A 15,855-nucleotide genomic window follows, 5' to 3' on the forward strand; every position below is an offset into this window, starting at 1 on the left:
GTAGTGAGCAGTGATCTCTGTATTAGTTAGAGATGACTGATGTGGAAGTAACACATGTAATCTTTTTTCTATATAGATAGATGAAATATGTAGCCATTAGACTACAGATTTCCTCCGTATACGGTGATGGAATAGTACTGTAAAACTAGCAAAGTCACATATGACTGTGAAAAGCATCTTTGCCTTTTGATCTCCTGGAGGGAGGACAGGAAACTATGCAGAGGTGCTAGGATGAACTTCAAAGGCCTAAGTTACCTCATGGCCTGAACAGAGTTTTCCTGAGAAGGGGAAAACAAAGGGTTTTGAATGCCATCTTGAGACGGTCAGAAGCATCTCAAATATGGGTTCCCGGAATGGAGACAAAGAACCAAAAGGGATATGACCACCTAAGCAATCCCTTAACTGCATCTAAGTTTTATTTCTTTGTTTTCTGTTTTTCAATAAAAATCATTGAGACTTCAGCTGGTTGGAGTTATTGGAGAAAAGAACCCAGGTTTTAATGAAACAAGCATTGGCTCTCCCAGGCTTGCTTTCATGATAAAATATTTCCACCAGACTTACGCACAAAAAATCCAACATTTTGTTCCCCATTTTAAGCTCTCTTTCACTTTTGAGAAAGCTTTCCTGGATGTCGCCTTTGGAGAAACCCCTCTATTCTCCTCGTGATAAAGTTCAGCCTTGGAAACATTGTAGTTCTACACAAATAAGCAGATACCTGCTGATCTCTTTCTTTCTTCTGGGTCCTGTTCAAATGGATCTCCAGCTTCTTCCAGTGGGGATGTGGAATCAGATTTGTGAATCAGAAGTCCTTCTATAAAAGAAAGAATCAGACCGGTTACTTCCAGACATTCCAACGCTAAGAAATATTCAGATTTTCAAACAAGACAATCCTCCTCGTGCCCTGCTTTCAGATGATTTTTCCTGCACTGAAGATTTTGTTCCAATTGAAGAACACTGAGTTCGCTCAATTCTGAAAAGGGAAATCAGGGGTGGGCCTTCGTCCTCTATTGTGTTCTCTTTTGCTTACAAACCAGTATTTTAACTTACACACTAACAGAGTCCAGTAATTATGTAGAATCTCTTCCCTTGCCTGGCTTTGGATCTTCTACATTACACTATTGAGGTTACCACTGGAAGAGCCCTACTAGGGTCATAGTTTTGAAAGCCAAAGATAAACAAAAGAACATAAGAGAGAGCCTGCTGAATCAGACCAGAGTCCACCTAGTCCAGTACTCTGCTACTTGCAGTGGCCCACCAGATACCTTTGGGAGCTCACATGCAGGATGTGAAATCAATGGCCTTCTGCTGCTGTTGCTCTGGAGCACCTGGTTTGCTAAGGCATTTGCAATCGCAGATCAAGGAGGATCAAGATTGGTAGCCATACATCAACAGAGGTGGCCAGCTATTGCCTAGCCCTGCAGAGTGTCCCTGGAATTACTTGGTGGTCTCCCACTCAAGTACCAACCTGGACTGACCCAGCTCAGCTTTTGAGAACTGAAGAGATCTGGCTAGCCTGGGCCATCCTGTCAGAACCCCAATAAATCCACAAAGACTCTTGTTGAAGAACAGTAGCTTTATTGATCTGGGATCTACCTTGGCAAAGCCAAGACTGAGGATTTCCCGCTCAAACAGCAGAAATAACAGCACAGGCAATTCCCACCCCCCACCCCCCGCCCCCAGCCTGGGAAAGAGCGCCTAAAAGAAAATGCATATAGATAACAGTTTAGGAGAGTACCGAATGACCTTGGCGCCACCTGGCCTCACCACACATTCTTCAGTAGTAAGAAAAGACAGTTAGAAACAGAATTAACCCCTACCAACCTCCCTCCAGTGAAACACAATGCAGCATAAGCAAAACCCTTAAATACAGGCCTCCTGACATACAGCTCCCTCTAAGGCCTCCCTCCCGGCTTGCTTGGACAGCGTTGATGAAACAATTTAACAAGGCGAGGAGCTTTTACATTTTTCTGCAAATATCCATTGATTCTGCCCAGGTAAACATCCTTTCCAGGAGACCAAATACTGCAAGCGGTTACGTTAGATGCGAGAGTCAAGGATATCAGACAGTTCATAATGCTTGGAACCATCAATCAGAATCGGTGGAGGCACTTTCATCTCTGGATGCCAGACATCCGGGGAACTTGTTTTCTTCAGTAAGCTGCAATGGAAGCCTCCTGACACATCCACATCAGGGTTGGGATCCTTTTTAGAGGGAAGGGCTTCAGTTTCCATTAACTGTGGCCGTTTCTGCACGGCTACGGCATACATGATGCCGACCCAACCCCCCCGGGACTGTTCGCATGAACAGTCCTGGTTGCGGTGGGTAAGATGGTGCTGCGGAGCGCCGTCGCCCGGTTGACCTACCGTCTCTGCGGCCGTCCGGCACATCGCCGAGGCCAGGGGACACGCCCCCCCTGCCCTGCGTGACCGCTCCGGTCGCAGGGCGGGGGCGGTGTCCCCAGGCCTCATTGACGCGCCGGACGGCCGCAGAGACAGTAGGTTGACCAGTCACAGGGGGGAGGGATGGCACCTTCGCACGGCAGCAGCTGGAAGCCACCAATTTCCGTAAACCTCACCTAAATGCAAACCTTTCTTTTTCCGTGAGAAGCCTTTTCTCCGGTGAAACCTCCCGCGCAGCAGCCTTCAGCTTCTCTGGGTTGCGAACAGCTCCCTGGGGACGCCGTTTTTGCCGTCCCCAGGGCACTGTTTATGGCCTGTGCGGAAAGTGCCTGTGAATCAAGGGAAAGGAGAGTCTTACCCAGAGAAGCCACATTCCGCCAGTTGTCTTCCAAGACTTCCTTGTGAAGGTTTCTTTGATCCAGATCCAGCAGAGCCCACTCCTCCTCAGAGAAATGAACACACACATCCTCAAAGGTCACCAGACTCTGAAAAGAGAAAGAAACCAATACTTCTCTCTTTTCAGAGATTCCTCTTCTAACACCAATTCAAAGAGAACATAATAAACTTTCTGAACCACCATGACACATTTTCATTTTCTATCCAGTGAGCAGAACAGACAGCAGCTGAGGGAAAGGAGAGAGGGGAATTCGTCCGGCCTAGGGAGGTGATGAGAGACATCCAGGGGCAAGAGCCAGAGTGGCAAACTTACCTGATCAGGATGCACAGAATCTGCTTTCTCTCTGCCCCGAAGAGATGGCAAAGAATGTAGGGCACCACCTGGAAGGATGAGAAAGTAAGTGGAAGGCTTTCTATGTTTTTGAGTACTTTGCAATTCAGTCCCATGAGGGAAAATGAGATTCTTCCTCTCTTGCCTCAGGATCACAACTATCCTTGTATCCTGATTTCAGAACATGTTTTTTGTTCCATACTTCTGTCAAATCCAGTCGTAATATGGTTATTCTGTACAAAAGTGTGGTCTGTTCAGTGATACAGAATTCACAGAGGTAAAAAGGAAGAACTCTGAAATGCAAAGAACAGGCAGTTGTGAACCAATGAGAGAAACTCAAACACCAAATCCCAGTGGCATATTACCTTTATTGTATTTACATTGCGTCTTCTGGATTCACCATTTTTTCTACAATCAAAGCCCAATGGTATTGCGCCAGCTGCATTGGCTCCCGTTTGAATTCCGAATCATCTTCAAGGTGTGGATTCTGACCTTCAAGGCATTACGTGGTCTGGGACCCTCGTACCTTCGGGACCAAGATCACCCCCCATATGTCCCTACTGCCTCTCATGCGTCAGCAGAGGCCACCTCCTGCTGGTGGTCCCCGCCCCTCAATGATGCTGGCCTCCACAAGGGCTAGGACTTTCATAGCTGCTATTCTCGCCCAGTGGGAACACCCTCCCACCACTGTCCGTCCACCCCAAGGGACCTTGGTGAGTTCCGCGAGGCCTGTAAGCATTTCGTGCTTGTTCCACTGTGGGCCTTTGAGTGTCCAGCCCCCTGATATGGTGCCCCCCACTGCTCCCAAGCTTTGGCACTGGTACAACAGGAGCTCCTCATATTGAGGGGCCTTGCCGCCCCCCCCCCTTCTTGGGGTGAGTTTTTAAATTGAGCCTGGATTTTGTTTAACTTTAAGCAATTGTTAGCCGCTGTTTTTATGTATTTTAAGATGTTTTATTGACGGAGCCTATGTTTGTATTTCTACTGGATTTGCTCCTTTTATTGTTTATATATTATAGTTGTTCATCACTCGAGCCCCTTTGGGATCGGGCGGTATAGAAATTGAATAAATAATAATAATACAATAATAATAATAATAATAATAATAATAATAATAATAATAATAATAATAATAATAATAATAATAATAATAATAATAAAGCCAGCTGCATTGGCTCCCCGCTGGAATTCAATCATCTTCAAGGTGTGGGATTCTGACCTTCAAGGCATTATTGCGGGTCTGGGACCCTCGCATCTTCGGGACCTAGATCACCCCCCATATGTCCCTACTGCCTCTCATGCGTCAGTGAGGCTAATTTTGCTGGTGGTCCCTGCCCCTCAATGAGCAGCGGCTGGCCTCCACAAGGGCTAGGACTTTCACAGCTGCTGGCTCCCCGCCTGGTGGGAACACCCTCCCACCACTGTCCGCGGGACCTTGGTGAGTTCCCTACAGGGTCTGTAAGCATTTCGTGCTTGTTCCACCGGCCTTTGAGTGTCCAGCCCCCTGATATGGTGCCCCCCACTGCTCCTCTGGCACTGGTACAACAGGAGCTCCTCATATTGAGGGGTCTTGCCGTCCCTCTTGGGGTGAGTTTTTAAATTGAGCCCGACACCTCTCCTTTGTTTAACTTTAAGCAATTGTTAGTCATTGTTTTTATGTATTTTAAGATGTTTTATTGACGGAGCCTATGTTTGTACTTCTACTGGATTTGCTCCTTTTATTGTTTATATATTATAGTTGTTCATCACCGGAGCCCTTTGGGGATCGGGCGGTATAGAAATTGAATAAATAATAATAATAATAATAATAATAATAATAATAATAATAATAATAATAATAATAATAATAATAATAATAATAATAATAATAATAATAATTGTGGCTTACTAGGAATCTTCACCGTTGAATTCTCATATTTCCAATACTGTTTTCTGACCTTTTAATCCACTGGTTGCCTGACATTCTGATCTGCTTACTGACTGTGCAAAGTTTTTTTCCCCATCATAGATATATTTTGCCTTGAGCCCCAGTTAGAAAGGCAGAGTATCAATGAAAACATTATAGTTGGTAGTGGAAAGTGCAATCAAGTCCAAGTTGACTTATGGAGACCCCGTAGGGTTTTAAGGCAAGAGACATTCAGATGTGGTTTGCATTGGCTGCTTCTATGTGGGCTGAGAGTGTTCTGACAGAACTGTGACTGTCCCAAGGTCACCCAGCAGGCTTCATGTGGAGGAGTGGGGAATCGAACCTGGCTGTCCAGATTGGAATCCCCCTCTCTTAATCATTACACCACACTGGTTCTCAAGATTACATTACAATGCAGGTATTTAGATCCATTCCACATTGAACCATCCCAAACAACTTAATCCCTTTTGCACAAAGAACCATCGGGTTTAGGCCAGTTTAGCTATTTGTCATCAAAGTTCACACCAATTACCAGGTGCTTGATGGAAGTTGGACTATATGGGAAATGGCTCTGACTGATAAAAGTAGCTACTGACACAAAAGGCTGGCTTAGCTTCTGATTGGAGAAATCCTCTTGTAAATCTTAGAAAGGAGGCTGGCTTAGGTCCGGCTCTAGTTAGCCTAAATATCAGTTTTCAGTGGAAACTGAAATTGGGTACTTCAGCTTCTCCTACCACACAGAATTTATTTATTTATTTATTTATTTATTTATTTATTTATTTATTTATTTATTTATTTGGACTTTTATACCGCCCTATCCCCAAAGGGCTCTGGGCGGTGAACAACATGGTAATAAATACAATCATAAAACCATCCTAATTTAATTAAAATCTATAAAAGCTTGGCGAGGATACTTAACTGTAATGGTGCTAATAGATTTATAAAGTAGTTGGTCAGTAACCCATTATTAAATTCTTTTCCCCAAAGGGAGGGATCGGCCGGAGTCCCCTCAGATGGTATCAGGCTCGGATGTAAGAGCCGAGGGGTGGGGGGCACCATCAGCCGGCCGGTCCCTCCAAAGGCCCGGCGGAACAGCTCCGTGCTTTACAGGCCCTCGCGGGAATTCCCACCCCAGGTCCCGCAGGGCCCGGACAGCTGGTGGGAGAGCGTTCCACCAGGCCGGGGCCAGAGCCGTAAAGGCCCTGGCCCGTGTGGAGGCCAGCCGCATCATCGAGGGGTTCTGCACAGGTTCTGCACAGGTTCTGAGGAACCACTACAGCTTGTAATCAGATTTGTTAGGACAACTGTTATGTTTTTATTCCAATATCTTTGTGTTGTTGTTGCTGGCTGCTTTCCCCAGTACTGTATTTGTTTTATATATAATAACTAGCAGGATACTCGTGCTTCGCTACGCATACTTCATCACAGCCTCTCTATGAATTTCGGGGTGACATTCAGCATACTTCTTCGCAGCCTGTTTGTGAACTTTGGGGTGACATGCAGCACATTTCCTCACAACCTGTCTGTGGACTGATGGGTTTGTTTTCACATATTTTGCAGCAGCTTCCTGTAGTTGTCTTTTTCTAATGCAATGTGTAAATTGCTTTCTGCGTTTAATTCCTCTTCTCCATTTAGCGGTTTCAGCAGAAGGAACAGGTTTGTATGCGTTGAGGAGGGCGGTGTTAGAATGCAGTTGGCGCACCATGGGATCAATCATACTTGTTGTTTGGTGGGCATTAGCAGAATTTGTCAATGCGACAAACGGAGTTAGAGCTTCAAAGTGCCCTCCATTGAAATGTCCTGTGAAACGAAGCTGTATATATAAATGCGAAATACCACTGGCTGACTGACTGGCTGGCTCATCAAAAGGACTCAAAAACCATCGAAAATACCATGTTGAAGGATATGAAACTCGTGGTTTGTAACTGTCACCCTTAGAATGTTCGTGCAGATGGCCAGAGTTAAACAGTAAATATCTAATGAGTCGAGTGGAAATGAATATTTTGGAAAATCCTTTCTTAGCGAGCACCTGAAGCATATAACAAACCGGTGTGCCAAATTTCAGCTTTGTAGTTTCGGTGGTTTTTGAGTTCTTTTGATGAGTCATTCAGTCAGTCAGTGAGTGGTATTTCGCATTTATATATATAGACTAGCAGGATTGTTATTTATCACAGAATATCATATTCACAATGATGAGATGAGTGATGTCATCTTACCAAATATGAGTAGTTACAGGACCATTTTTTGACAAAGAAATTACCAAGGCCTTTTTTTTTCTAAACACACATACCCTGGCTGTTAATAGCTGGACACACAGAACACAGTTTTCAAATTACCCTACTGCTGCCTTCTACCACCATCCCTTTGAGGTTTGTGATTCCTGGGCCTGCCTTCTCTGTTAAAATCTGGGTAGCAAAAAACCCTTGAGTTAAAAGTATCAGTAGTCATTATTTACTTGATTTTATCCTGGTCTCCCCTGCCACAGTGGCCTCAGAATGGCTCATAATATTATGAGAACAATAAAATTATGATCCATACAATTCTAATAAACAGTAAAATGCACAAAAAAATGCTACAGCATAGGAGCTCTTCAAATTTTGTAACCCTTTTTATTGGACCAATGCACCATCCTCCCAATTTGAAACATGACTGCTTTTGTTAGAGATTTTGGCAATGTGTGTTAAGTGTTTGCGGGAGCAATGCAAGTTGCACCAATGGGTTAGATTCTCAGTTAATGCTGGGCAGTTGGTTAATGAGCACGGCCTTTACCAGCTGCTTACCGGTATCAGTGGTGTAGCTTCCACACTCTTTCTCTCTCACTTCTATTCACATGCACGTTACTGTGTGTATTTCTCTCTCGGTGATATTTTTGCTGTATCCTATGTGCCTGTGCACTTATGTTTTTGACTTCTTTCTTTTGGAAAAATGTTTTTATGTAGCCTGCTTTATTTTTAAACTCTATAAAGAGGTAACTTTCTCAAGCAACTCTGCAGCACATATTTTCTGCTCTGCTAAGAACTTGAGTGGCTTCAGCTTCAGTCCTATCAGCTTTGCCCTTACTTTCTTTACCGTATTTGTCCAATTACCTTGCAGCGATTTTAAACTGATTATATGTTTTTACTTCCTTAGATGGAATTTCTGAACTGCAACCCACCTACTCTCAAGGAGGAAATGCATTGCAAGCAACACCCCTTTCGATCTTACCTGGAAAGGCTACTCTGCAGTAACTCTCCGGGGCGATCCTTCCCTGCACCTGAAACAGAAGTGGGGATGCGAGAAAGGAGAGGCGGATGAGAAAAGGAAGAGGAACAAGGCTGGGGTGGGTTCAGAAAAGTGGGGGTAATCCATGGTGATTTCAAGGGGATCCTTCACCGTATCCCATGACCCCCCGACCCCATCCGTCATAGTTCACACATGAATGCCTCTCACCTGCTGGTCCTGATTCTTGTCCTGGCTCAAGAGGAAGCCTTCTGCCAGGGCCACTGCCTGGGAACTGGACTCCGGACCGCATTCCCTGACCCAGCTCCCCATTTCTGGGGGCAGGACAGCCAGGAACTGCTCCAGAATCACCAGGTCCAGCATCTCCCTCTTGCTGTGTCTTTCTGGCTTCAGCCACTGGCGGCAAAGATGATGGAGTCGGCTGCAAAGGTTTCGGGGGCCCTTGGCTCCTTGGTACTGGAAGTGCCTGAATTGCTGGCACTGCACATCTGGAGGGAGGACATCATTTTCTCCCGGGCTCCTCTTCATGGCTCCTTTCCACAATTCCCTTCTGCTCCCACCCTCGGAGGCATCGAGGCCATCTCCTGATTCAGGGACAGCTGACTCCAGCTCTGTCCTCATCCTCCCTTCCTCTCTTAAGAGCCTCCGCTGGGACCAACAGATCCCCTTCCTCTGCCAGATTCTTCAGTACAGGTAAGTGCTGGATCTGTGACCTCCTGCAAAGCAAAACTAGGATTGAGATTTTATAAATGCAGAAACATGCGTATAAATATGGCTCCTGCGTCTGAAAAAGAGCTGTGATTCATGAGAGACCATACTAGAATCAAGGGTTTTTTTGTCTTCTGGACTTATGCTTTATATTGCTACAATAGATAAACATTGAAATGAGTGAGTAGGTAGCAGAAAGGACCAAGTAGTATTGTGGTTACAATGTCAGATCTGATCTTGGAGATGCAGGTTTGAATCCCCACCCTGCCATGGAAGCTAGCTGGATGAACAGTCCCACTCTCTCAGGGGAACCACATTTGCCAACCTCCAAGAGGGTGGATGTAGCTTCGCTTCCCAAACCTCATCCTCCCAAGGCTGCACCCCCAGATCTGAAGGAATTTCCCAACTTGGAGCTGGATTCCCTAAAGGAGAACTGATCTTTGTACCTGGGAGATCTGGTGACCCATCACTAAGCAACTGGATTGTCCCAGGGATCCATGACGCCAAGAGCAGGCGCAGATGGCAAGCAATGAAAAATGCTGTGTTAGCAAAGGACACCCACGTGTGCCAAAAGCCACAGCAAAGAAGATTTGCTACCAGGAGTAAAAAGCGCCTTGTGTGAGCCACAGCACGTTGGACAGGAAGATCCTTCCCCCCCACCCGCCAAATCCAACTTTCCTCTTCCAGAACAGCAAGGAGAAAACCTGCAATGCTTTTGGGACCGGAGCAGCCCCACAACAAAGGCAGGTTGATGGGAAACGTGGCAGAGGAAAATGCCCAACGAGAGGAGATTTTGCTAGAGAGTTTGGAGGCAGCAGCTGAAGGCGCAGAAGGAGGTGCAGCAGAGATTCCCGGGAGAGCCCAGATAAGCCTATGGGCAAGGAGAGGAAGAAGAAGAGCAGCTGCCGGGGAGCCAGTGGGGGGGGGGGGGGGTTGAGGAGGGGGGGAGAAGGCTCTGCAACACAGAGAGCCTCCCAGGGGTTCATAATGCTCAGTTGATGTTTGTGCTTCACTGGGGAGTTTGGAAGGGGTAAATCCTGCAGGTCTTTATACAACACCCCAATTGCACCCACCCCCCCCACCACCCCCACCACCCCGACTTTTCCCCTCTCCAAAGTTTTCCCCTCTCCAAAGAAAGGAGATGCTTTGCAAAGGAAACCTGCTTTTATCGCTTACCTGTTTCCTAAAAACTCTCTGGCGCCTGCTCCACTCCTGCACACAAATGGGAGGCAGAAGGGACTGGGCAGAGTCCAGGTGGTCCTCTCTGTTGACGCCCACTCTGGGAATGCAGGCTACTTCCCGCTGGCGCCCTCTGGAAGTGACACTCTGCACTAGGCAAAAATAACTTTTTCCTCCTGGCTTTGCCCTCCAGAGGCTGCCTCAGTTTCCCCAGGGAGCTTCACTCGGATTTGCCCTGCAAAGTGCAGCAAAGGGAAGGCAGGATTCCAACCCCCTTCTCTCCACCCCACCTGAATGCCATCCTTGTCCCTGAGAGTCAAAGGAGGGATGCTGAGTTCCAGTCACTGGATGCAAAGGAATCCCTGTAGATGTGCAGGAAAATAAATACCATCTTCTGATCGTGTTGGAGGGTGCATTTGGCAGGGAGGTGGTGAGATTCCTCTTCTCTGGCAGTCCTCAAGAAGCAATAAAAGGGAATTTGTCAGGGATGCTCCAGACTGATCCTGTATTGACCAAAGGGTTTCTTTTTATATGCCCTTTGTGGCCCTCTCCAATTCTATACAGAGAACCTTCTGGCCTGGCTCACTGGCTTGAACCGCACAGATAATTTCCCAGGTGTCAACTGTGTGTCACTCTCCCAAAAGGAGATTTTGCTCTGCATTGTGCAGCTTTGTTGTGTGGGGTGGGAAGAGGTATTTATGCCCCCCCCCCAGATGTGCACAGGAGAAAGTTGGGTTTCATGGCCTGTGGATCCAGTCCTGTTAACCGTTGCACGGTTAACGTAGGGACCCCGTCTAAGTCTGGCTTGGAGCCACCCCAAGAATTGTTATGTCTCAATCATCAGGTAAGCAGCAAGGTAAAAAACAAGGTTTATTTATAAGGTTGGCTTCTACAGTAATACATCAGGCAGAGACAGAAACTATGCATACACTCACTGAAATATTACTCTCAGTTGATGTCCCCCCACAACTATGGAAACCTCAATACCCCATGTCTAAGATCAAGAACTCATCCTGGCAAAGAACACTTCCTACTTGAGATCTAAAGAATGGTTATACTGGAAGCTGTAGCCTCGGTCTGATTAGTAAACCAAAAATATTTTGAAAGACTTTAGGTCAGAAGAGACCAGGAGATAGCTTTGCTTTTCCAAGAAGCCTTCCTTCAGCAATCAATCTCTCCTTGTGGTTTTAGCAAGCCTAGTCCAGCTTCACACCATCATTTTAGGATATGGGAGTCATTTTAACAGCATTTTCACCAGCCTTTCCAAATATTCAAATTAACACAAAGCCATGCACACACATGCTATCTTTTAAAAGACTTTCAAAATATCTTTGGTCTAATCAGTCCTAGGCTTAATACTTTTTGTGCTTTCTATTCCCTGGGAAGTGAGAAAGGCAGACAATAAATAATGTAAACGAATGAATGAATGAACCCCTTTGCTTTGCATGGGGATAATGCTTTCCACGATCCCTGTGCACTGCCTCAACCATTTGGACCTCACAAGTATACTTTCACACTGTCAGGGGATTGTATCTATGTGATTGATATGCATTCCTAAAACTAAGTGTAATTGCTTGAAACTGCAAATCAACACTGCTAGAAGATATATGTAACCAGCCAGCTATACGTTGCCACTGCCATCTGGGGCATTATTTTCTTGATCTTTACTTTATGGTTTCACATGCTTTGTAGATAACTAGGTTTCCCATGACATCCTAGGTCCCATGAGAAACAGTGTAGCATCCGTTATCTTTTGGGGGCAGGAAGCCACATGGCTTTCTCTCACTGTCTGCTGCCATCCTTGGGGCGTCTCAGCTCTGGGGACTGTTTTTCACAAGATCTTGGGGATATTGATAACAGGGGAAAAGAAGGCTGCAAAAGCCAGGTCTGGCAGAACTGGTTTTCCAAGGTTTGGTGCTGTGATGCCCAATCAAAAAATGCTACTGATCAACAACTCAGAGTCCATTTATTGACTTGAGGTTTCAGACTTAACACAAACCCAGTATAAATAGAATACGGATATTTCAGAGGTAATCTGGGCCAGAATTTTCTGTTGTTGCAGCTCCCACTATCATCCTAAAGTTGATGGCCTATTTTTGAAGAACTTGGCTTTATTTTCTGATGATTTATGCTTGCCACAAATTATTGACCTTCCCTTCCCTTGTACAAAGACCGGGGTGGATTTCTCTTGAGATAACGCTCCATTTCCCTTCCTTTGGGACACTACAATTATCTTGAAGGTGACAACCAATTTTAAAGCTCCTGGCTGAGAGCTAGCTTGGTGTAGTGGTTAAGAGTGGTAGACTCTGATCTGGACAACAGGGTTCAATTCCTCCGCCCTCCACATGAAGCCTGCTGAGTGACCTTGGGCCAGTCACAGTTCTCTCAGATCTGTCTCAGCCACACCTGCCTCACAAGGTTGTAGCTGTCTGTGTGGGGAAAAGAAGGGAAGAAGTTTGCAATCTGCTTTGAGACTCCCAATGGTTGAGAAAAGCAGGGTATAAAGCCAAACTCCTCCTCACCTGCTGAGTAGGCATTACCCACTTTAGTCACTACTGACTCCATGTGTGAGAGCTTCTCTATCTCCCTTCCTGCTATATTCACATCTATGTCAAAGCAATCTGCCTTGGACCCAGCTGCCTCCCTCACCTTGCCTTCCATGCAAGGGGGAGGCTGGACAACGGCTGTCCTCAGCTCTGGCAGCCAAGGTAGGGATGAGTTGGGATTGGGCAGTGGCAATCTCCATCTGTTTGCCAGCCAATTGTCTCTGGCCTCTCATTGGCCGTGAAAGTGATATGAACAAATAGTTTGTAATGTTTTAAGCCATTGTATTTAATTATATAAGTTATATAAGTGTAATTCACTGGGCACTAAGCACTTCAGAAACTTATTTTTGTTGAGAAAAACAAAACTCAGAGCAGCCTGACACTGGCCTTGAGTTGAAAGAGAACAGGGCCCCACCAAGGAGATAAGGAATTAGCAGAAGCCCTCCGGGGATAGGGCGGTATAGCAAGTTTAATAAATAATAAAATAATAAATAAATACAGATAACAGTAAAATAGAAACTTAGTTGTTATAGAAACCTTTGCGTAAGATGTTTTTAACTTAAGTTGCACCAAATATGGGATGAAAAGGTGTAGTAAAAGGTGGGATGAAATGACCGGGTCTGTACGTCTTCTTGACTCAAACCAATAGTCAGAAGACAAGGAGGAATGTTTGTAAGAGGGTATAAATTATGTTACACAAGCAACAGCCCTTTGAACCTCCTCCCTGTTGCTGACAGAGGAGAGTTCCCTCTTCTGCGCAGAATTGAACAATAAAACTCTTAACACTGAAGAAGCTTATGGATGGTTATTTGTGAGTAACCGGACAGAGCTTTTGCTCTGAGAACAGGGCCCTGCCCTGTCCCTAACAAAAGTAGCTTCTCAGTTTGTTTTCTCACTCTTGTTGGGAAAAGGTGGGAGCTGGTGCATGCTGGGAGTTGTAGGCCTGACAGGTTGCCAGCTCTCCTGGATCAGCTGGGAGTGTTCTTATGTTCTTATGTTGGGAGTGTTCTTATGTTCTTAGTGTACTGGAACAGATGCAGAAGTTAAGGTTGTGCAAAGCATGTAACTGTAGAAATCATATAAACATAGAGCTGGAAGGGATCTCCTGGGTCATCTCGCCCAACCAACCTCCTACACAATGCACAATTCACAACTATTTCCTGCCCAATCCCAGGGTTTGTTTCCCTGTTCCCCGGAAGATAAAAAACCTCCAGGATTCCTTGCCCATCTGGCTTGGAGAAAAAATTCTTCCCGACCCCAAAATGGCCATATAATGATACAGCATTTTTATTAAGTTTATTTGACTGAGGGGGTTACAGAGAAGTTCAGACTGGTTCTGATGCCCAGACCTCTTGGTGCTGTCTGGGCTTCACTTGAGCGCCTGGTCATTCATTTATGTATGTACAGAGAAAGGGAAGAAGTGAGAACTGGGAACCTCCACCCTCTCATTCACATGGAGACCCTACCTATGCCTAAAACTATTGTCGTTTGAAGGGGGAGCAGACTGTGAGGGGAGAGAAGGAGGAAGCCACTTCGCTCCCTGGCCCATTTTTACAAACACTATCCTGCTCCAACAGGGAATAAAGTGGAAAAATATAAATTCTCTAAATAAACACACAAAACAATCGTACAAAAAAAGGGTAAATCAAAGCATGACTTCAGGTGACTAATAGAAGTCTGGAGAGCTTAACTCTTCCAGGACAATAGCAGAATTAAGAGCCCTGCTGGATCAGACCAGGGAGAGTCCACACAGTCCAGCATCCTGTGTCACACAGAGACAGAACCAACCAACAAGGCACAAAGGCCAAGTCCTCCCCTGATATTGCTTCTGATACTGAAATTCAAAGGTGGACTGCCTTGGAATGTGGAGGTTCCCTTCAGTCACTTTGGTTAGTAGCCACGGATCGGCCTCTCGTCCAGCCTGGCATCGTGGTTAACAGTGGTGGACTCTAATCTGGAAAACAGGGTTTGTTTCCCTGTTCCTCCACATGTAGCCTGCTGAGCGACCTTAAGCTAGTCACAGTTCTCTGAGAACGCTCTCAGCTCCTCACAAGGTATCTGTTATGGAGAGAGGAAGAAAACAAATTTGGGAGCTGCTTTGAGACTCCTTTCTGGAGTATAAACCCACACTCTTCTTCTTCTCTTCTAATCTGCTTTTAAAGCTATCTATGCCTTTTGCCACCACTACACCCCCAAGAGCGAATTCCACATTTTAATCACTTTCTGTGCAAAGGAGAATATCTTTTTTGTCCATTCTGAATACGTTCCCCATCGGCTTCATTGGATACACTCTAGTTCAGGGGTCTGCAACCTGCCTCTAGTTCAGGGGTCTGCAACCTGCTCTTTCAGCCTTATATTGTGGCTCCACCTGGGCTGGAGGTTGGAGGGTAACATGGGCATGTCCCTCCAGCCCTCCAGAGTAGCGCTGGAAGGAAAGGTGAGTGGAGGGGCCAAACCGGAGGTGGCTCCGTGCATGAGGGTGCCGCTTTTCGCGTCCCCCCTACTCACCTCTCCTTCCAGCGCTGCTCTGGAGGGCTGGAGGGACATGCCCACACTGCCCTCCAACCCCTGGAGGTCGAAGGGTAGCATAGGCATGTCCCTCCAGAGCAGCCACCCCGCCCTCTGCCCCATGGAGCAGGTGGCTGCCTGCTCCATTGGCAAGAGGGGGTTTCCCTGCAAGGCACTGCTGCCTCCTGCAGCGCGAGAGGCGGCGCCACTGAGCAGGCCACGTCCGCCATCCCCCCTCTGCCTCATAGTGTGGTTATCAGTGGTGGACACTAATCTGGAAAACAGAGGTTGTTTTCCTGCTCCTCCACATGTAGCCTGCTGGGTGTCCTTGGGCTAGTCACAGTTCTCAGAGAACTCTCTCAGCTCCACCTACCTCACAAGACATCTGTTATGGAAGGAAAGATATTTGTAACCTGTTTGAGATTCCTTACTGGAGAGAAAAGCAGGGTGTAATTCCAAACTCTTCTTCTTCTCTCCTTTTAAAGCTGTCTATGCCTTTTGTAATCTTGAGAGCACCCCCTGAGAGCGAATTCCACATTTTAATCACTTTCTGTGCAAAGGAGAATCGCCTTTTTGTCCATTCTGAATCCGTTCCCCATCAGCTTCATTGGATACACTCTAGTTGGAGCATCTTGGAAGAGGGACAAAAAAGTCTCTATGGC

The 15,855-nt window shown here is 46.1% G+C and overlaps 4 protein-coding genes across 4 annotated transcripts in view; 1 reads left to right on the top strand and 3 right to left on the bottom strand.

Annotated features, from left to right (window-relative positions):
• LOC125428569 (zinc finger protein 345-like) overlaps positions 1-3,279 on the bottom strand; it is a 68,804-nt gene extending 65,525 nt beyond the window's left edge. The window contains exon 1 of the mRNA XM_048488906.1: positions 3,110-3,279. The gene's annotated coding sequence lies outside the window, so the exon portion shown is untranslated. The remainder of the gene's footprint in view (positions 1-3,109) is intronic.
• TAP2 (transporter 2, ATP binding cassette subfamily B member) overlaps positions 1-15,855 on the top strand; it is a 1,062,867-nt gene that overhangs the window by 909,467 nt on the left and 137,545 nt on the right. The gene's annotated exons all lie outside the window — the stretch shown is intronic.
• LOC125428531 (zinc finger protein 708-like) overlaps positions 1-15,855 on the bottom strand; it is a 1,111,878-nt gene that overhangs the window by 740,737 nt on the left and 355,286 nt on the right. The window lies entirely within an intron of this gene.
• The window catches only part of LOC125428557 (zinc finger protein 420-like), a 37,036-nt gene that overhangs the window by 7,582 nt on the left and 13,599 nt on the right, over positions 1-15,855 (bottom strand). The window contains 3 exon segments of the mRNA XM_048488866.1: positions 716-811; positions 2,759-2,885; positions 3,110-3,177. Coding sequence (XP_048344823.1) covers positions 716-811; positions 2,759-2,885; positions 3,110-3,177 — 291 coding nt within the window.

This window comes from Sphaerodactylus townsendi, linkage group LG03 (assembly GCF_021028975.2).
Source record: "Sphaerodactylus townsendi isolate TG3544 linkage group LG03, MPM_Stown_v2.3, whole genome shotgun sequence".
Classification (NCBI taxonomy): Eukaryota; Metazoa; Chordata; class Lepidosauria; order Squamata; family Sphaerodactylidae; genus Sphaerodactylus; species Sphaerodactylus townsendi.